This window comes from Macrobrachium rosenbergii, chromosome 33 (genome assembly GCF_040412425.1).
Source record: "Macrobrachium rosenbergii isolate ZJJX-2024 chromosome 33, ASM4041242v1, whole genome shotgun sequence".
Lineage (NCBI taxonomy): Eukaryota > Metazoa > Arthropoda > Malacostraca > Decapoda > Palaemonidae > Macrobrachium > Macrobrachium rosenbergii.
This window is the reverse complement of record NC_089773.1, coordinates 13,778,621-13,800,065: the sequence shown is the minus strand read 5'-3', so window position 1 is coordinate 13,800,065 and position 21,445 is coordinate 13,778,621. Positions and strand designations below refer to the sequence as shown.

Genomic DNA, 21,445 nt, shown 5'->3' with positions numbered 1-21,445 from the left:
CTCGTTCAAGAGCTTCCCCAGAGGAACATGCGACCGAACAAGTCACGGTAATGTCGACCTTATGGCCTTTTGAGGTCACGTGACATCTACCAATGCAAAAAGGGCGAAAATGCCTTAACCAAAGGGGTTACTGAAGACTCTTACTGACGTGATAGAAAATGGGTTTAATGTGGCTTGAGTCACTCTTATAGAAAACAAACGAGGCTTAAGATGGGTTCAGGGGGAACTGTGGTATTTGGGAGCTATTTCGTCTTTGCGGGAATGGAATTCTTTGGCATTTGTGATGACTTTCGGGGCATTTTGGGGTTCCAGACCTCTGGCGGGGTTACCTCACTGCTCGGCCACGTGGCAACAGAGGGTGTAAGCAAAAAAAATTTATAAGTTTTGTTAATAAAACCAATTGTTCTAATTTTCTTTTTATTCTTTATATAATACATGTACCTCTTCTTATTCCCTCCGAGGATTAGGAGGCCATTACAATATTGACACTTTCAAACGTGGCTACCGAAATAGTTTCATTTTAAACCAATTTTGCAATGTAATTTCTCAGGTACTTTTTAACCTTGTCATTTGCAGCTCTGGGAGTTGTTCCTCATACGTGGAGAATGGTTTCTCTTCAAATTACTTTTTTGCTTCATCTAATTTCAAAAACCTCTCCAACATGAGGCTTCTGGTAGCTACTTAGTTAATTTTGTACCTTCGTATTGTCAAGACTTTACAAGATTAAGTTTTCTGAAGCCTGTATATTACAATGTCTTACCAACTCTGTATTGGACCGGGAAAGTCTCCTTTCTTCACAACCATCGTATTAACTTCAATCCAGGGGTTATGTATCCAGTGCGAGGGAATTTTCACTCTGTAACGAGGGGTATAGCCAGTCTCAACGATTAAGAACCTTGCCTGAAAGGAAGGACCCACAAAAATTTGGTGGAACCACGATGTACAGAGTACCTGGAAGTCTCTCCAGAACTCTAACAGAGAGCAACCATGGAAATGTGCTGTATGAACAGGTTACAGGAGGAACCTTTACCAAGATGAGAGAGAAGCTAGTCGATCAAGTGGGTTACAAGAAGATTGGTAAAAGCTGTTCCCAAATCACTTACAGAAAACATAGGTGAGGCTGTACACATTTGGCTGTTAAGATGAAATTTTACAAGAGTAGCAAGACAAGCTTTGTGCTAACAAGTGTCAGGAACACTAGAGCCATGCCACCAAAAATCGGCATCGAGTTCTCTGCAGTTGACTTTGGCAATGTCTGACACTATAGGAGCAAAATTGAAATATGGAATTTGGGCCAAAAGTCAAGCACTGGGACTTATTAAATCATTCAACGCTGAAACGGAAACTTGACAGCAAGGCCTTTAAGGAAGAAGTAACCAGCAGAATTACGTGACAACTTCTAAACCCGTGGTGTTAAAAAAGTAAAAGGTATTGAACAAAACCCACCATGGAATACAGAAAGCTAGTTGCGAACAATGCAATTAGAATGAGAGACAGTAACAGGACATAAGGAAGGCTCAGTTCTGCAAAAATGCAACTGGAATGAGACACAGGCAGGATGGTGGCAAGACCAGTGAAACAGTGGTACCATTTCTCACAGGGAAAAGGTTTAGACCAAATTCGACTCTTTGAAATACTGGGACTTATAGCTGCGGCGTTAATAAGATTGACACGGTTTTGGTACTAGACAAGGGTAGAGGAACGGTTAGCCAGAAAGTTAGATGAAAATCAGTTCAAAGGCTTCGACCACACCACGAGGAAATTCGTCCCACAACTGACAATATTACAGTGATTCAAAGAACAAAATCACCTCTCCGCAGCAAACTCTCTCACAAAACACTAAACTTACTAACCAAATATGACAGGAAGCTTGACAGAAAAAGGTAGCCAACCTATGAAACACTGAGAAACATTCACCTATGATACCTTGCCAAGCAGAGTTACGTCAAGAAACCACTCAAGGAAAAACCAATACAATGAAATACTTATTTCTGTAATGTCTGAAGACAAGGGTACGATTAAAATCGTGTAGAACAATTGCATGAGATATCAAAAGCTTGGTGGAATGTAAGACGCAAGAAAAGAGAATATGAATGGAGGTACGGTAAAAAGAATAAAGAGGTAGCAGGTAGGAGCTGAAACGACTCCGCAAAGAACCTCGAGTAATGCCTACAGGGGACAGCGAGAGGTGCACTGAGGGGATTAACTCTGCTACGAGGGCCAGAAACTTGGTTCGCCTTGCAAAACCAAAATTTTAATTACATGCCTAGTTATTAGGTCAGAAAACTCAACGGCTCAGATAATTAGGTCCATAACGACAAGACTCGAGTGACCTAAAAACTAGTAAAAAACAACGGGGCACCGATACATAACCTGGACTTTAGATTTTACCCCAAAAGCACATACAAAGGACCTTGCTGGTCCCCGTAACTACTTTATTCAGGTCCAAGAGGACACAACCTTTTCAAGAAAACAATATTGCTGCATTTCAAAACTGAAGCCATGAGGCCAATAGATAAATTCAATACTTCCTGTATTTCCAGCATGGGGTTACAGATTTAAGATTTCATGTTTTCAGTTTCAAATTTCAAGTTTTGTGTCCTTACTTGGTATCTTGGTGGAATCAAAATCCTGTGGTTTTAATCCTTGACCAGACCTGCACTGTGACAACTGACAACAGTAATTGTTGTTAAATTGGAATCAAATTCTATTAAAAAAAAACCTGGTCCAATCAGAGTTTTGATAATCCTTGAAGAGAAATTAGCTGATTCAACATCCCAACTCTAGTATCTAGGCTCCATTGTTTAGTTTTAATAAAAATTGTACAATTCAATTACTAACACAAGATACACTGCAGTTTTTGAAATATCTAAAAAGATATACCAAATATGGCTACCTATTTATTAAATGCAAAATTATTACCTTGGACCACTGAATAGTCTTTCCAATTTACTGTTATCAACATGACTTCTCATCTAAAAGTCTCCATTTTATCTCCTACCATTTCCCAAAAATTCACTAATCATACTACTTTCTACCTACTATTTCCTAAACATACGATTCTCATCACTTAACTGGTCCAACTTTCCTCAAGTTAACCATCGACATGACCATAAGCTATTTCCCATCTGAGACAAAATCAATCTGCTGAATTCCTAAAATAATTCCAGTTACAAAAACCTTACTAAAACCATTAGGCATTATCATAATTCACAACCAGTTGTATTTTTGTAAGTGCTTGCCTAATTTCTGTCACTTGTCAAGATACTAAATTTACACTGCAGAGTACATACCTGGCTTTCTAATATTCAATCTCATCAAGGAATATGTAAGACTTAGTTTTTTTAATAAATCAAAGGTGTTACTTGACACCTAAGGATTCTTAAAACTAGACCAGACTTGATATACATTGTTACAATCGTATTTGAAGCTCATGAACCTTAACTTGACAACAAAAGTACCTTCAAGCTGTAACATCCAAAATGTTGCTACAAAAATAACCACAATTAGTTCATCATTCAACAGAATTCAATTCCAATTCAACAAGGATTCCACTGATGTATGACAGTCATCTGACCTTTACAACATTATACAAACTTATATTACTCAAATTACAGTAGTCAATTACTGGGGTTAAGTAAGGTTGAACACAGTTTATTGTTTGACAAAACTCTTGATGCATAACGGCTTTCTTGACCACTTAATAGTGAAGGCAATATGAATACTTTCCTGACCACTGAATAATGAAGGAAATATTAACGTGATGTATGATTATGAATCAAGAAATGCTAAAGTTGAGAGTTCAAGTATAAAAAGAAGCCCTGTATCTCAATAAAGACTGAATATTAAACAATATCGATGTTGGATAAAAAGACATTAAGTAAAACCAACAATAAGTCAATACGTTATTCCTTGCTAAACTTGAAACAAAGAGTAAAACCCCATTTGGTTATCAGCATCATTTTAACCAACCCACTAAGTTTACTCGCTTAATCTACTGCAACTCCTAAAAAGTTTAGGTTAGGAGGATAAACTGAAAATGATGACTGATATAATTCCCTGCGACACAAGATATTCATTCAATATTCATGGGACAAAGGGTATGGCTAATTTTTGGACAGCTATATACTTTCATACTTTAACCATACTCTGAGGAGGGAGGAATGTAAAAACCATGGTCAAGTCAGTTCTGAATGCTATAGAATTCGATGGTTCTGATACAGAGAGAGAGAGAGAGAGAGAGAGAGAGAGAGAGAAAAATGAATTACATTCAACCACAAATGTAACAGCACTTATTTCAAACCAGTAAAAAATAACCTTTACCAATTTATCACCATTAAAAATATATATAGGTATATAAAAATATGCCTTATTTTTGCATTTTTAAATTCTCTATCCAGTATATGACTCTTCAGCAATCTGTCTTACATTTTCCAATTAATATATTTAAATGAGTGTTAAGCATGATGGCTTTTCCATTATAAAGCAAAAACCTGTGTTAAGCATGAAGGGTTTTCAATTATAAAGCAATTCAGGTACCTAATTTTGAATTATGTATCAAATTAACATTTTTAGATTGCATTCCTTAGTACAGTACAGTAGTATATATCTGATGGTGACTAAATGCAACACATTTCAACCATTTCATGACTTAACAATTTGTATAAAAATTATCCTGCCTTATTAAATTTATGCAACAAACTTTTGGTATTACAAACAGGAACAGATATTGCAATTATCTATGCATTAACATACTAAAACATTGATTTTCTTTACAAATAGCAACAGCTGTTCATTCCAGCCTAAGAACACCTGTCTGAACTTAATCATTTCTATAAAATCAAATTCTAATTATTGAGTTGGTGACCTCTAGGACAACACATCATTAAAGTTTGAGGCTTTCTCTACAACTTAGAGGACTGTATTGAGAAAATCCATCAAGATAAACTGTGACACCTTCAAGACATGACCACCTATTGATAAAAAGACCAAATGAATTACGAGAATTTGCCATAACGTTAAGAAATGAAAAGCAATTACAAATGCAGAAATTATTTACCAAATGAATTTCAATTCTGATTAGCTTAATATCACCGATATTGCCTTTGAAGAAACTTTATATGGTTCCAGTCTTGCAAGAGGAAATATAGGATTGGAATTCTAATAGATAATCTACAATGCATTGAAAAATCCTTACTGGCAATCTTTAACCTTTTAAATGTCATTGTGAATACTACCACATATTTCTCATACCTATATGAAATTCTGCCTCATGAGCAAACATGTCACTTGTAAAAATGGAAAATTTCCATTAACTTAAAGCATTTTCTTTTCATAAACTATTGTGACACTCTTATGAGGCTTTCCTTCGAATAATGTATCAGCAACACAGGTCCTGACGTAGAGGTTTCAATAGGCTATCCTGCCAAGTGTGCTTGATGTCAACTTGAGCCTGCGAAGTGTGCTTGATGTCAAGTTGAGCCTGCCAAGTGTGCTTGATGTCGAGTTGAAAGTCATTCATTTATTTTCTTGAAAGTTTCCCCACAATGACGACTTCCAAGGCGGTCTTTCCTGCAAATATAGATGACGATTACAAATAGGGCACCTGGGAATTATTATCTATAATAACAAAATCCGAGTGGCTCTTTCTTGTTTGTCTTCCCTGTGAGGGGTAGGTTAGGTAGGGAATCGGGAAGGTAGGGGAGACATGACACATCCACCCTCCTCCTGTAAACCTGTTTGTCCGCCCGGGTGGGGGGCAGAGTAGGTAGGGGATTGGGAGGGTAGGGGAGACATGACAGGCAGTGCCCGGTTCCAGCACAGCATAAAGCGCCATCGAGCTCGTTATTAATAAGTCCTTTACTTCAAATTTCACAACGCAACTAAATTAGTCACTTCTGCTAGGAATTCATCAGTTCATGTCCTTTATAAAGCTATAAAGCTACGTTAGATGATAATGCTCTAGACACCAAAGAAATACTTCAGAACAAATTAATGACACTGTTTCATGCGAGAACTTGAAAGACAATTCTGCAAATTATGTAACTACGAGTTTGTGACTGCAGTCAAATAATATCTTTGAAAAATTTAAACATTTCTATAATTAATAACAATTTACCTTTGGACACTACAAAATCTCTAGTTATAGAACTGCAACTAATGGATTCACAAAAACAATTATAGGGATATGCAGAGCTTTCAAACGATTTCTTAAAACTTTCTGGCTGCCCTGATTGGAAATCACATCTTGACTGATTAACTTAATCACTTACAAGACCTAAACTATTTGCCAAAATCTCAGTTTTAAGTCCATAACTGCTTTCTTATAACTATCAGCAAATACTAACCCGAGATAAGTGTCAGGTAGCCCTTTCGACATCCTCATACAGCAACGAACAACTCGACATGGCCGTTTTCAATCCACAAAGTTGACTAATTACATCTACGCCCCATTCACCTTGCCGACAACAATCTGTAAAAATGGCCAGTTTTATTGCAAAATGACTGATCATTCAAGACACCTATTTACATAAATATGGAGAAATGGTAAATTCATTATTTGAATTTCCGCATCTCGTTAAGTGGTAAAACTGAACACCTATTGGTCCTTTCAATGTAACTGCCAAAACTGGCGACAGGGGGCTTAGCTCATTCCTTAAACACCCTATACAGCTTGACACAGGGCCACATTGGCTGATGTGGGCCTCTGACGCAGAACTCTTCTGAAGAATTACCAAAGGTTGTATACATTTTGCTGTAAACCATTTTAATTAATTTTGAGGATTGAAAAACAAAAGCCCAATACAAAATGACCGCTATTATTTATGTCCACGTTTATAATGACTCACCGTGAGGTCAGGCCTTCCACTGACAACCTATCTGATCAAATTTCACCTTCCTAAATCAAATGAATAATACTCGTACATGGAATTTTGTCCTTCACTATGTTTAAATATGATGAATCCCTTGGCCTAAGGTTTATAATAACTTAGGTTAGGTTAGGGTTAGAGGAAAAGTACGAAAGAGTTGCATACTTTTTTAACCGACCGACCGCGGCCTTCTTAAACCCAGATCAATGACATACTTCAACATGTATAACTAGAGACTACTATACTTCGGCCCTCTATTTCGGTAACTGCCAGTTTAATACGAAAGCTAATGCCATGTTTAGTACCAGCCTTTTTGGAATGAAAGAACAAAAAAATATATGGGAATTATCGTAAAACGTAATAAAAACCCATAAATATAAAAAAATCAAGTAAATATCATGGTCGCGAGTTGTTCCAACGATCACGGCCAGCTTTAATGGCAGATCAATGGCGTTTCAACAGGATTACGTCCTAACCTAACTTGACCTTCCCTTAGCCCAACCTGCCTTCAAGGGCAGTACCCTATTCTAGCCTGAAGGGGGGGGGGGACCTCACATCCCCCTCGTCAACCCCTTAAAAACAATGCTATCACAATACGTGCACAATAATTCTTGTTTTAAGACCAAATAAGGCTTTCTATAACACTAGCAAAACAATTATATATATAATCAAATCCAGCATAATTAAAGGTAGCCTGACCTAACACGTGCTCTACTCTAGGGTAGGAAACACCCCTTGACAGCCTGTCAGAGTTTCACAGCAATTATAGGCTGTATTTACACCCTAAGCTTGACACTTTCATGATAAAATCGTAGAATTTAATTAAATGTAGTAAAATACTTAAACAATAATAAGCTAAACTAAGAATTAAACAAGAATTAAATGAATTATTTACGGTCAGAACGTAAACACTGGCTGACATGAGCCGGCCATATTGACACCTTTAAAAAAAATCACTTATTTCCTTATTTCTTCGTTATACAGACGTAATTATACGGCGTATTCATGTCCATTTACTTAAAATATACTTTACACGTAAGTATATACTTAAAATGTTCAGTGAAATCACTTAAATGTACGAAATAAACGGTAAAATACGTTACCTCCAGGAGCTACAAGGGTTGGTAGGCCGGCATTTGTTCCAATAATTTACCTGAATTGGTCTTCCAAATTTCCAGCCACTTCCAGGAGTTCCAGCGTGAAGGTATTTCTTTATTTTTATCAATTTTATTTAATTTTATAAATTATTATTGAGATAACTATCACCTTTTAATATTTTATTAGCATAAAGCTTGGCTAATGTAATAAAACAACCGTATGAATAAATCTTATAACAATATACTATACCATCAGAAATTTCCTGTGGATTTTGATGCATTTCATAAAAATATCTAAGTTTTATTTTTTATAAAGATTAGACATATATTTATATAATATAAATATTATATTATCATTGTTTTAAGCAGTTATTTTCTCAATAAATATTGTTAATTCATAATATTTTAATTAATATAAACCATAAGCTATTAAGTTATTTCATAAGGATATAGTTAACGAAAGTATACATTAAAGGACAATATATAATATATATATAAATATATATATATATATATATATATATATATATATATATATATATATATATATATATATATATATATACATACATATATATATGTATATATAGTATAGTGACAAATACTTCTAATTATTTATATAAGAAACATAATTAAATCAAAGTGCATATATGGGCTATCACTGTCCATCAATTTTTGGTGGTTACCTTTCCAAAAACTGACTCATTCTCATCACATGACCAATCCATTATTTGTCCATGTTTTAAATATTTTAATAAGTAATGTGTTAGTTATATTAAACATCGATATACTACTGTAATGGTAGCATACAGATAAAACTGCATTTTTATGTACATTCTGTATATAAGTTCTAGGACATAAAATGGCAAAGGATTTATTCTATAACAGATATGAACTTGATAAATATTCACATTAGTTAAAACTCAAATATAAATTTGAAGTGAATTTTAAAAATAAAAAAAAAAAGATATGCATAGGATTTTATACAGTCCTTCAGGTTTGAAATTTAAATGATTTTTCACTGCAAAATTATTTTATTAAAGTGAATATTTTGATGTGTAATTTTGATTTTAAACCAATTTTATTTAAATTTTCCTGTCTTGACTCAGTAGCAGTTTATGAAAGTATAGATTAGAAGGTATACAAGTGCAAGTTAGGCCTACCTCAGGTATGAATTGCTAAACATACCTCAGGTATGAATTAATGTCCCAAAATCTGCAGTGAGCCATGTTTGTATTGATCATTTTCCCCTTAACAAATTGGTCTATTGCTGATTTACCCCAAATGATAAATGAATAAGTAGTAGGCTCAAGGATCAGAAAAAAATTGCATAGTTTAACATACAGATGAAACCAAAGACACTACTATGGTCATCACAAACCTCATGACTCAATCAGTTCGTTTATGACTAAAATCCCATAGGCATATGTTCAACATAGACACTAGTTAGTCATGTAATTGGCATTTGTACTTGAAACAACATTGCTATAGGAATTTAAGCTTTATAAGCTCTATCATGGCAGCTGGGAATATTGCAAATTGGCCTAATTTGGGGATTAGTACTCTACATAAAACCTGTAAAAGTTTTATGCTTTGTTCAATAGAGGTTTACAGTAAATTTAAAGTGAGCATATCACTTTAGTCTCTAGTTCTTCAATATCTGGAGATATATTAACTAATAAATCAACAAATACTGTATCTTGTATTATTATTTTTTGTGTTGGGCAACCCACTCAGAAAATGGATGGGATTTTGAAAAGGTATGACCATGGAGTGTTAAGATTCATGGCCAGAGTACAGTGGAAAGATTGAATTACAAATGAGGAATTAGCGAAGAAGTGGAAACAAAGATACTACGAATAAAAAAGTGGAATCGGAATATAAAATCTAAACCAGAGGCCAATTGCTTGGACCTACAAGGTCATTCAGGCTTGAAAGGTGTAACAGGAGGAAAACCTCACAGTTGCATTATCAAACAACTGTTAGGAGAGGGTGGGAAGCAAGATGGAAGAAAGAGAATATGAAAGGAGGTACAGTAAAAGGAATGAAAGGAGTTGCAGTTAGGGGCAGAAGTGACGCTGCAAAGGTCCTAAAGTAAATGCCCACAGTGCATCGCACAAGGTGCACTGACGTCACTAACCCCCTACGGGGCAGAAGCTGCGAAAAAAAGCAAGACACAAGGTACAGTATCTCAAAAATTAAGTCAACATCACTTGGGAGGGTGACGACACTAAATGGAGATGGGTTTGTAATTTGTGCAACCACATTAAGATCGTTAGTTCAAACAATAATTGAGGGAAATCATTGTTTTTACGTTTCCAAGATAGGTTAGGAACCTAGTACTGTACGCTATACTTTATTCCTTCTAGACCATAATTAATTTTCTTATTTTACCCTTTTTTTTCATAAATTTCAACTGTCTCTCTTTTTTTAGAGCGAGGCTTCCTATCTATAAATGAAATGCATCACTTTCGAACATTTCCAAGGGGAACGAAAAACTCTTTAACAGTACTCTAGGAGAATGAAACAAGCAAGAAAAGTATTAAAAATAATTCTTTAAAATATAAAAACAATTGTCCCTAAACCTTTAGATTACATGAATTTGAAGTAATTACTTCTCCATTAGTTCTAACATCTCTTGGAGACACCTCCGAATCTTTCTTCTGTCGTCAGGCTTGACGGCGCTGCCGCTGATGCTCAAATCAACGAGCATTCCCTGGCTCTCTTGCAGCTTCGCGATTAGCGAGGACACGTTCTCAGAATCGCACAACGGCGACCCATCCAATCTCTTCCTCTTCAACCCTCTGTCGTCTTGCCCACATGCCTTTGCTGGTGCCAAACCTACGTTTGCTGGGACGGCTCCTGCAATGCTGTTGATACTAACGTACGTACTGTTCGCGTCTCCGGAGTCTCGATCTTGCACCTGCAGCTGCAGGAGGGAGAGTCTGGAATGACCAGCTGGAGCTGGAAGTGGTTCCTGCTTCAAGTAATTGGTCACCTTCAACTGCAAGTCTTCATCGCATTCCGCTATAGACATTGGCAGCACCTGGGAAATTTGAAACACTTGTTACCTGAACCTTAAAAAATTTGCTGAACTTTAAAAAATAAATCAGGTGTTGCATGAGGCATAAGAGAAGATTGTTTGAAATTTGGTTGGTGTTCTGAAGAGTGAAACAAATCTAACTCATACACATAAGAACAAATTGTCAGAAATGCAGTTCCAAGATTAAAGGAAAACTTAAACTTGTGAGGCATATGAGAAGCTCATAAGAAACACAGTTGCGAGAGAGATATGATAACGACATAGCTTCATGCAGCAGAGAAAACTGTTTGAAGCAATAACTAAATACAGTTTCATTTGAGGAGAAAAGAAAGATTAAAATAATTCCTTGCACATAAAGAAAGACCCAAAAACTGAACTTTGTCATCTATCTAAAAAAATTTTAATCAAAAGTTCTATCTCCACCACTCACCAAGCTGGAATATTTTCAACCCCAGTTATTTTCCTTATTCAAGAACATGTAATTCATCCCAGCCTTATGAGACCCTACGTTTGATTCAGTGCCCTGATTAAATCAGAAATCTTTAACATAAGCAACTTGAATAATTCTGTCGTCTGACCTAATTGATTGGCTGTACAGACATCACCTACCTTCTCATGAACTGTGTGTCTCCCAAAAGTGACAAGTGCTTCCAAGGCACTCTGGAGGACCAAAGAGTTTGAACTCTTCAACAACGACGACAAACATTCTGCGACAAAGAGTACAAAGAGTACGTAAACAGTTATAAGACCTTATATCCTAGAAATAGGTACTTCATATCACACCAGTACCAGCATTAGTTTACACGTATTTCATCGACAAAGAATTCCCAAGTTGCGTACCAGATATCAGGCTCAGGATGCCATCTTCCTCGGGACATGAGGTGACTGAGATGCGACCCAAAGCTCCAATTAGGTTTGATACGGCTAAACATACCACTGGGGTACCACAGGTTACACATCTTCTACAAAGGGACAAGATCTGCAAAATCAAAAATTACAATAACGATCCACAGAAGAGGTATGTGGGGCTCGTATTGATAATCCCACAGCATTTATTTCAATGATTATAGTGTTCAAAATATGTCTTATGTCCCCACAAACACTTGGCACATTTGAGTGGTGGAATATCTATGCATATAGCAAAAAAAAAAGTCACACCAATACCTGAAAAAGCTGGGCATTTGAAAAGTGCTTCAGCACCAAGACAGAAGAGTGGACCATGTATGACACCATTTCATCTACTGCAGTTGCACCAATCAGTTTTTCTGGCATCCTGAAAAAGAATAATCCCTTCGGATGTGACAAGGTCGATAAAATATTACTGAAGGTTCAATATTAATCCTAGGGTTACATATAACACTAATGAATGCCAAATACCAAAGAGTCAGAGGTTTGAAAAAAATTGTTAAAAACTGTGTACATTTTTCAACAAGTCCAAGATATAACTGTACCTGTTGCAATTAATTGTAACTAATAAATGAATCACACCAACCGAAATGGTTAAAAAGAATATATCACAAGATAAGCTGGGTTCTCCCATCTTTTATAAGGGCAGTTAATGTGTAAATTGTATACCCTACGCCTGCTGAAACCTACAAAGGGCAGAAGGAAAAACATTTAGGCCTAACCCAACTAAAAATCGGAAGTGGAGTCGACATGTGTAACTAAGAGAGCAATGCGACACTTTGACATTAAACAAACTTGCCTCTTCCAGAGCTGTGCCAAGGTCTCAGCAAACTCTTTTTCAGCAGCTTTTTCTGAGATATCTGCATTACTCGAGGAGGGCGAAAGTGACAACTGTGATATCGCCTCTAAATCTTCTTTCTGGAAGGAAATGAAGATATTCAGGTCCACTTCTTGACACAAGATAACGGTGTAATTTGAGTAATCTGTCAGTATTTCAAGAAGAATGTGGTTAATATACACTCATAACAGAAAACATCCTTGCAATGAAACAAAAATACTGTGATCATCCAACATTTTTTCTGAACAAAATATTCCTGGATTCCCTTTTTATATCATTATTTAACGATTACAAAAAAACGCACAACATGATAGAATACATTTTGTGCAGTACGTTCTAACCTTCTGGAGGTAGAATACATTTTGTACCCAAGTTAATTGGAATACGCTCTAAATATGGCCCCTACAGAAAGACTGAAATGTTAAAGCTTTCAGAGCACTGTTTCAGTATTAATTCATAACACTGAAATCACTGTAAATCATTAGAAAAAGAGTGTTTTAGGAAAAAGACCAGCTTGAGTAGCATTATGTCCAATGAATGATAGAAGCTACAAAAAATCTATGACAACAATTGCTATTACTGTAAAACAAAGCAAAGGTTGTATATGCAGTACTGAAAGCTTGTCAAAGTATGTCATAAATGAGATCTTGCAACAATATTCTCACCAAGCTGAAAAGAACCTCTCCTGTTGCTTTCCGCGACAGTGCAGACGTGATGTTCTTCGAAGCAGTCTTCAGGACGCTACTCTTAACCTCCCTAAGCTCGAAAACTTCGCCAAACTGTAACATGCTGAACAGGAGCGATGTACCCATACCCCGTTTTAGCCCTGGAATGTAACAATACTAAATACCCATGCGATACTAATTCTACTGACTAAACGTCTACGAAATTATCACTGCATGGGTTAACCAGACAAAATGGTCTCAGTATTCAATGCACATAAAATATTATTGTGTGGTTTAACCAGACCACAAGGTCTCATGGGATTGGCCAGAGAGCTTCGTTATTGTGAACAGAAGCTAACATTGGGATTTTGTGTTTAGTATTCTGTTAGTTCTGACTTACTTTAGAGGATGCACAATAGAAGAAATGACTGATCCTTGTTCCATAATGCATTAATTCAACACAATTTATATTCTTTGTGTTTTCATCTGTACTATAGTATTTCATTATTGTCTCTTGACACTGTATTTCTTTTACCACATCTGGGTTTTCCATTCCACGGAAGCTCGTTTAACAAATTCAGTTTTCACGACCTTTTTATACGACAGAAACTCATCCCATTTTTTAGCCAACGTCTACAAACTACAGTAATGTCCTCCTTACTTCTTTCTCGCAAAATCGAGACCAACTTCCCCCTGTCTTTGGGCGCTAGCTTGGTGATCAGCCGACTCAAGAGTGACGCCACGATCAGACGCTGGTGAGAATGAACCCTCCTCTTGGGTAATATATCCAACAGCAGTATGCAGTAATCCCAACACAGCTCACTTGTTCCGTACCTGGAAAAATTGAGTGCATGATTTCCCAAATAATTCTTCTGTCGTAATATAATTCATTATGGTCAAGAAGACTTCAGTATCATATATTACTGTATTAATAGATTTTCTGTGATTATTGGTGTATTTGTACATTTTCTCAAGCACAATACCTATCATTAATAAACTTTCCATTATATAATATTTATCATTAACTTTCTATATCGTTATTCATTGTCAATGAAAATTGACAAGGAATTATTAATAAATCTTCTGTTGTACAAGAGACTATGTGATTTGCAACTACTGTACAAAAATGTTATTCCACAATAAGCTGTAGGTCCCGTTGCTAAGTAACCAATTGGTTCTTAGCCACGTAAAATAAGTCTAATCTTTCGGGCCAGCCCTAGGAGAGCTGTTAATCAGCTCAGTGGTCTGGTAAAACGAAGGTATACTTAACTTGACTCACCTCACAACAAAGCACCACACATCAGCAGCTAAAAGAGCTGGCCACGTTTGGCCGCTCAACAGCCATTCGATAAGAATTTCCTCCAGGACTTTAAACTGGGTGCTGCTAAAACCGGCCACAAGGACGCACATCCGAGTCAGTACGTGCTCGTATAGCGGCACCTTGCTCTGCTGTTTTCCTTTGCACATTACACCATTCATGGTGCATGGAAACGACAAGGAAACGTGACCTGCGAATCATAAAAATGCCAATGACTTCTGTGGGAATTATAGTTAGCAAAGGCCTAAAACTAACAACTGAAATACAGTCAACAAAATAAACTTTATTAATACAGTCATAAGCATTTAAAAAACTTACTTTTCTGCATTGCAGAAAATATGGCAGAGAGAAACTTCTTCATATGAATGAGGACAGTTGCTGAAGGAGGGACTGCCACAGCTATTAAAAGAAGTAAATAACTGCTGTAATCTTCCGTTATCTCGTCCATTAATTCTTTCTTGTCTTCGAAAAGTACCTGGAAATATGAGATCTTTTAAAAAAGAAAATTTGGCCTAAAGCAGCTGCCACTTCCTACACTTGCTGGGGGAGTGGGAGTCCGTAATCATAATGCTACAACGTTTTGTGATTGTTCTCTTCCCTTTGTCTTTGTGCCAAACTTTAGAGTTCCTCTGGGAAAACATAGACAAGACGGGTACCATACCCTCGTAAACAAAGGATGGAGCATAATTATACAATACCCAATCAACCTGTAGCTTCTTCACAAACCTTAACAAAATCCTCATCTTCCCTGAGATGCAGCAGTAGTGGCTCGATGCCTATCATGAGCTGAGTTTCTATTTCGTCCTTCAGTTCACCGGGAAAATTCTTCATGCTGACGTTGCCAGGCGAATACCTGAAAAGGTAATTAGAAGTAAATATTGACATTATGACAAAGTTTCACCGGAACATCAGACCACATTTCCAAAATCTCATCCTGCCATCTCAACAAATGTGTTTCTCAAATGAGTGTGAAAGTTTCAGCAAAACAATACTAAAGGAATCAGACAGCTTCCTGGGGATAGACCAATGGGAACAGTTCAAGAATACAAGACAGAAAGCGAGGCAGCTGGTGGCTACCGGTATGCTGCCAAGACCTTTCAGTCATGCAGAAACAAACTAGAGCAAGGAGGACCCTTGGTGATACCCATTCTACAAGGACCAAAGAGTCAAGAATCTTTATAAGGCAACAGAAGACTTTAGGAAGACAGAAGACTTTAGGGAAAAAGAAACGAAGGCAGGGAGAGCATTTCCAAGTCTGAAGATTAGACATCAGAGGAAAAGACACACAGGGTAAATGTTGGAAGAGGTCGCATTCAAAACCTGACATTTCTTAATAACCATGTTCCTTGCATCCTATAAGTAAAGATAGGTCCACAACATTCTTATCAGACGCACACTTACCGTAAGAGCAACAAAAGAAGGGAGGCAATGCTGCAATGACTAGCCCGCAGATACCCTCGATACTTCTCGCATATTGCGACCACAATTTTTAGGCAGAAGTTCATCGTCTTGATAGTTCGCTGCATTATTTTCTGAGTTCTAGTAGCCTGTAAAAAGACAAAATTAGCAGTTTAAGCTCTTGTGAGACATCTAACCTGACCTTTCTTTCTTTTTTTTTTCTTTAAACCTTCAGCAGAAAACCTTTATGGGCAAAATCATCGGACTATAAACCCAAGAGGGCTCCGAAGGGGAAGTAGCCTGCAAGGAGAGATAAGATCTTTTGACAGAGAGAGGTAGAGGAGAAATTGTGAAGGCATCAACCTTGTGCAACATAATTATAATTTCGTTGATCTTAAAATCTGTCATTATGCACAAGGCATGGATCACAAGGTGAATTTTACATGAATGGTAAATGTATGAAATATTGACACTTTACATTTTCTAAGTTATATTCTTTCCTTTATTCCTAGTTTGGATGAAGAAGTCTTCTTGAAGATTGGTAGAGCAATTTTCAACTCATAGCAAATTCCGTCCTTGGGAAAACTTACCATAAACAATCTTCTCAGCATTTAACAGTCTATTATGAGATTTGCATATTGCATGCCATTACGAGCAATTACTTTTAGTCTCCCAATATAAAATCTGCAAACAGTATTAACCCAAGAAAAACACCAATACAGTAGTTTACTTATCGTGAATAATAATTACTGTACATTATCCAAACCTCAAAAGACCAGTATTTTACCTAATTATGGCTAGCATTAAAAGTAAGTGTCAAGGAATTCAAACTTTACCGATGCCTTGTCATCAAATGGGAGAGTCTTGAGCATTTCAAAGCCGTTATTTATTTCCTTCACAAGGGCCTTCAGCGAAACTGAAGTGTCTAAGGCCGTCGTCAAGGAACTGTGATGCTGACTGACGAGGTTAGCATACGCTCGCCAAACCGCCACAAAAGCTTTCAGGTCCGAGAGCCGTGACAGGTGGGAAGCTGTCAAGCACAGCTGCTCGCAAACTGCAAGGCAAATGATTACAAAGATACTGAGAAAGTTAACAGATGTTTTTATCGTTTATGTAAGCAAATGCTCACGGAACAAGCTAAAAAACATACTATTACCTCACCGAGAAAGCAGCCATAGAATAGCACAGGCCCATTTGAAGAGAAAAGGGTACAATAACATAGAAAATAAATGAATGACGATAAATGTTTAATCATACCATATACAGTACATTAACATCAGTTCTGCTTTATGTTAATCTATCATCACCAAGTTGATTAGGTGTTCATATGCAGCAGAAAAAAGTCAAACCTAGAAGTCCTTACAGGGCAACAAAACTATTTATTCCTTGCCAGACTAGAAATCTGGCCACTCTCTGTGATGTAGAATATTCAGTAAAGATTCCTTTGAAGGGGACAAGACTAGACTTATTACTGATGGGAATGAAGACTTACAGGATTTCAATAAATCATTTCTACATGTATTTCAAAATAAATATCTAGGTAAGACAGAGTATATACTTACTACAAACCAGGGCTTCCAGATCCTCCTCATTAAAAGTATCAAAAGTAATCTTGGGCGCAAAGTTAGCAAAATGCAAGCTAAGATCCACTGTCTGACGACACAGCTCGGTCAAAGAATCGCTGACTGCCTCAAAACAATCTGCATATGTGTCTTTGCTGCAACAAGGAAACTATTAGTTTGAGTAGGCCTGTGGGCCCTTACACAGCATTTATATTTAAAACTTTACCTAGATATCTAACACTCAAGCAAAGAGAGACACATAAACACTCGTAAAGTGCCTACAACTACAGCCACCTCAAAATAGGTTGTGGTCTCTTTATCATACCCGAGAGACCAATATGGGAAGGGCTGCAAGGAAAGAGTTAACGAACTTCTCTTCTTAGGAAACGACAAACTGACTTCTCGAACTGAGGAAACGACTATTAAAAAAAGAGTAGACTTTCACAAACCTACTGTCACAATGTTGAAAAGAAGCATTCACAATGTGGAGAACTGCCTGGGGTACTTCTTCCATGTTTTCAATGCACACAGTCCCAGCTTGACATAAAAACTGAACTGTGAGAAGGCAGCACTCAATTATCAGAATACATTGCTGAAAAGAAAGACGATTACGAGAAGTTTACAACGCTGACTGGAATTAAAATGCACTAATTTGAAATAACAAATGCTGATAACTTTTGCAAGAGTATGATGCTCAGCAATGAAACTAAAAGACTACAGTTAACTACAATGAAAGTTGTTTAAAAATAAGCTTACTGAACCATTTTGTTTATTACTCCAGACGACAAATCACTAATGAAAAAAAAATATGCATTTACATACTAATCGTAATGGAAATGCACGTCAAAAAAAAATTATCACCACGTAAGATACCAAGTCATCAGAGATAATCCCATGTTGAAAAGTCAGTCTAAATCCTTCAAGTAAATCTAAACACACAGTACTCCATTTTACTTCCAATATTTATCAGGAAAGTACCTGGATTTAAAGATACCAAAAGGATATTTTCATTTTGAAGCTCAATACTTTTACTCAATTTCCATCACTTAAAACGAGTACTGTGGTCTGGAATACTTAGACTTCTCTTTCATGCTAATTTCAATTATTCTATGATGAGTACAAATTGACAAACAACCTGTAAAATCTGATTAACTGCTTCAGTGTCTTTGTCCTCATCTCCCGTGCACTTCTCCAAGAATGTTGTGAAGAAACTCTGAAGCGACGGCACAGCGCACTTAAAGAGCTCAAAGGCTTCGGAACCAAATTCAAGATGAGACAAAAAGGCTCCAAGAGCAAACCTTGCTACCTGGACTCCATCGCCAGGGTCAGGTGACCTTCGTAGGAAACTGTGTTTGGAGTCAAGGAAATAAAACTAAAGGATATGTATAGTCTTCCGATTATAATAAACTGCTTACATAGTAACAGATCACAGGCAAATCATCGTTGTCTTGCGTACTGAAGAACTCCATAATATCACTGTCTACATTACTCTGCTTAAAGTGTCAACTGACTGTTAAAATAAAGGCAGATGCAAGCAAATCATCATAGATCAATTATTTCAAATATTTTCCAAGGGGGGAACACACCTAAATTAAACATGCACAAGTATCAAACAGAAAGCATTCACCTTCCAAACCTTCGTTTGTGCTTAAATAAATATATAAAATTTAAAACAAAAACAAACGGCACAAACCAATCTACAGCACTAACATCAAAAGAATTTATTTTTTACACAGTAACAAATGTACCCGAGGATAATCACTAATTTAGAAATAAAAATATTATCTGCTGTCCTATGCAGCCAGTTCCTAGAGAATTCAATTTGATTAGTTAAGAGTAATTCACCTTCTTAATGCAGGTATATTTACCAAGATGGTGCAAGAACACGGGAGAAATATTCAACCAATTAATGAGATTACAGTTAATCAATTTAGCAAGAGAGGGAATGGGTACGTATTTCACACACTGCACATACAATGTCAGTGCAGCTGAGGCATGCACCTAAAAATTAGGCAAAAATGTTGGGTTTACTACTCTGTTTTGTCCATTACAATCACACTGATTAATCTAAAGCAGAATTCCAAATATTGGTGTGAAATCGAAATCTACTGGGCAAATGAAAAAATTCTAACATAAAAAATTATAAAAGTTATGCTATAAAAGGATATTATGATCGCAGGCAGAACAGTGGGTAATTTTTCTTGTATTTCCTCATCAGTCCACTGAACTGCTTCATTCAAAAGCTCTTGCAAATCTGCGTTGTCATCCTGAGAACGCTGCGAACCCATTGTTCAATCGGTCCTGAAATATTCAAGGTGAATGATTCATTGTTTAGATATCTTAAATTATATTTCATGTTTATATACACATAGCACAAACCAAATATTAAAAATAATTTGTATTTTTCAAGATAAATAAACAACTGCCTTTGGTGGACAAATTGTCTCTTGGAAGTGACTGACCCCATTTCATGACCAATTTTTCCAGACATGAAAATTGAGCAGGGGAAACAACTACTCCCGTAACCAAGTGTAAAGCCTGGCATATGGATGCACTAGCTATTTTTACCACCTTTTCTTTATATTTTTACATTTATCCCCCAGGGCTGCTACTTAACATGGCACCCATGTTGCACATAAACTTGTGGCTACTGAACCAGAAGGGCGTGTTAGCAGCCTCCAGTTTCCCATAAATAAGACTTCGCTCTGCTTCTGAGGTGGCCGTGACGAACGGAAATAGCGCTCGCAACTCTTCTGCTCTTTTACCCATTTTACTACTTACCCTCAGCTAGGTCTCGCCTAGGCTTTAGCCTATTTCTGTTATTTACATTTGACCTTTTTTTTTATTAGAGCAATAGGTAAAACTTTACTTTAGTGGCGCAGCCCGATTCCCGCCAGTCGCCGACCGGGACAGGTTCCTAATACATAACCTTCCCTATAATGCTAGTTCCTGACCTATCCAGATCTTACCTACCTAACCAAATCTTACCTACCTAACCAGATCTTACCTACCTAACCAGATCTTACCTACCTAACCTAACTTAGGGCGAAGGCCAATGCCTCCCCCTCCCAAACCCCCAAAAAGGCCGTAACCTGCCCCGGACGGAGACTGGGAATCAGGACGCTCAACTAAATTAGAGAATTACTAAGCAATACAATATATTTTAGTTTCCTCCCCCCCGGCCCCCCCCCAAAATGCCGGGGTCCCACAGCACTGTTCGACAGGCCTTACGTTATAGCCTAGCCTAGGCTAGAGTCGAGGGAACTCCAATAGCGCCTTAAACAAACCCATATGATTTTAAATGACATTTTTTAGTCAAATGACGAAAAAATAAGCTAAGCATTAGATATAAAATAGAGGTTAAGTGATAATACATAAAACCTTAGCGAGAAATTGACCTCCATGTTGGGTTCAGCTGTCGACAGTCATTATAGACTATTCCTACCCTTAAGATACGCATCTTTGGCCATAAAAACCTTTATAAATATCATATAATCTTAAATAAATAAAAATAAAGAGACATATTTATATAATTACCGAATAACTACATCAGTTGCCACAACCCGGACGCTTGCAAGTGCAATATTATGCAATGGTCTTTGGGAGTTCGCGCCGCCGCTTGAATCAAATGTAAACAATAACATGACTTAAGGGAATGTCCTTTAAAGTGACTATTTTTATTTAGGGTTAATTTAAACATTTTTAAGTAAAATAAATGATTATAGTTGATTTAAATATGTTTATTTAAT

General features: G+C 36.8%; 1 protein-coding gene and 1 long non-coding RNA gene across 2 annotated transcripts; both read right to left on the bottom strand.

The window, feature by feature from the left end:
- Positions 1–2,666: 2,666 nt before the first annotated feature.
- Positions 2,667–8,029, bottom strand: LOC136855951 (uncharacterized). Its single transcript, XR_010858185.1, has 3 exons — positions 7,973–8,029; positions 6,348–6,472; positions 2,667–5,571 (listed from the first exon to the last, which is right to left on the bottom strand). It is a non-coding gene; the product is annotated as an uncharacterized lncRNA (long non-coding RNA).
- A 2,472-nt stretch (positions 8,030–10,501) lies between these two features.
- LOC136855950 (FIGNL1-interacting regulator of recombination and mitosis-like) lies at positions 10,502–21,331 on the bottom strand. The gene is made up of 17 exons (XM_067133492.1): positions 21,234–21,331; positions 19,865–19,997; positions 18,832–19,044; positions 18,146–18,288; positions 17,697–17,851; positions 16,971–17,188; positions 16,138–16,283; positions 15,463–15,589; positions 15,055–15,211; positions 14,698–14,926; positions 14,080–14,252; positions 13,419–13,579; positions 12,715–12,833; positions 12,174–12,282; positions 11,850–11,988; positions 11,619–11,716; positions 10,502–11,012 (listed from the first exon to the last, which is right to left on the bottom strand). Exons 2-17 carry the CDS (start codon positions 19,982–19,984, stop codon positions 10,578–10,580), a joined length of 2,742 nt encoding a protein of 913 aa, XP_066989593.1. The 5' UTR covers positions 19,985–19,997; positions 21,234–21,331; the 3' UTR covers positions 10,502–10,577.
- Between the last annotated feature and the right edge of the window lie 114 nt (positions 21,332–21,445).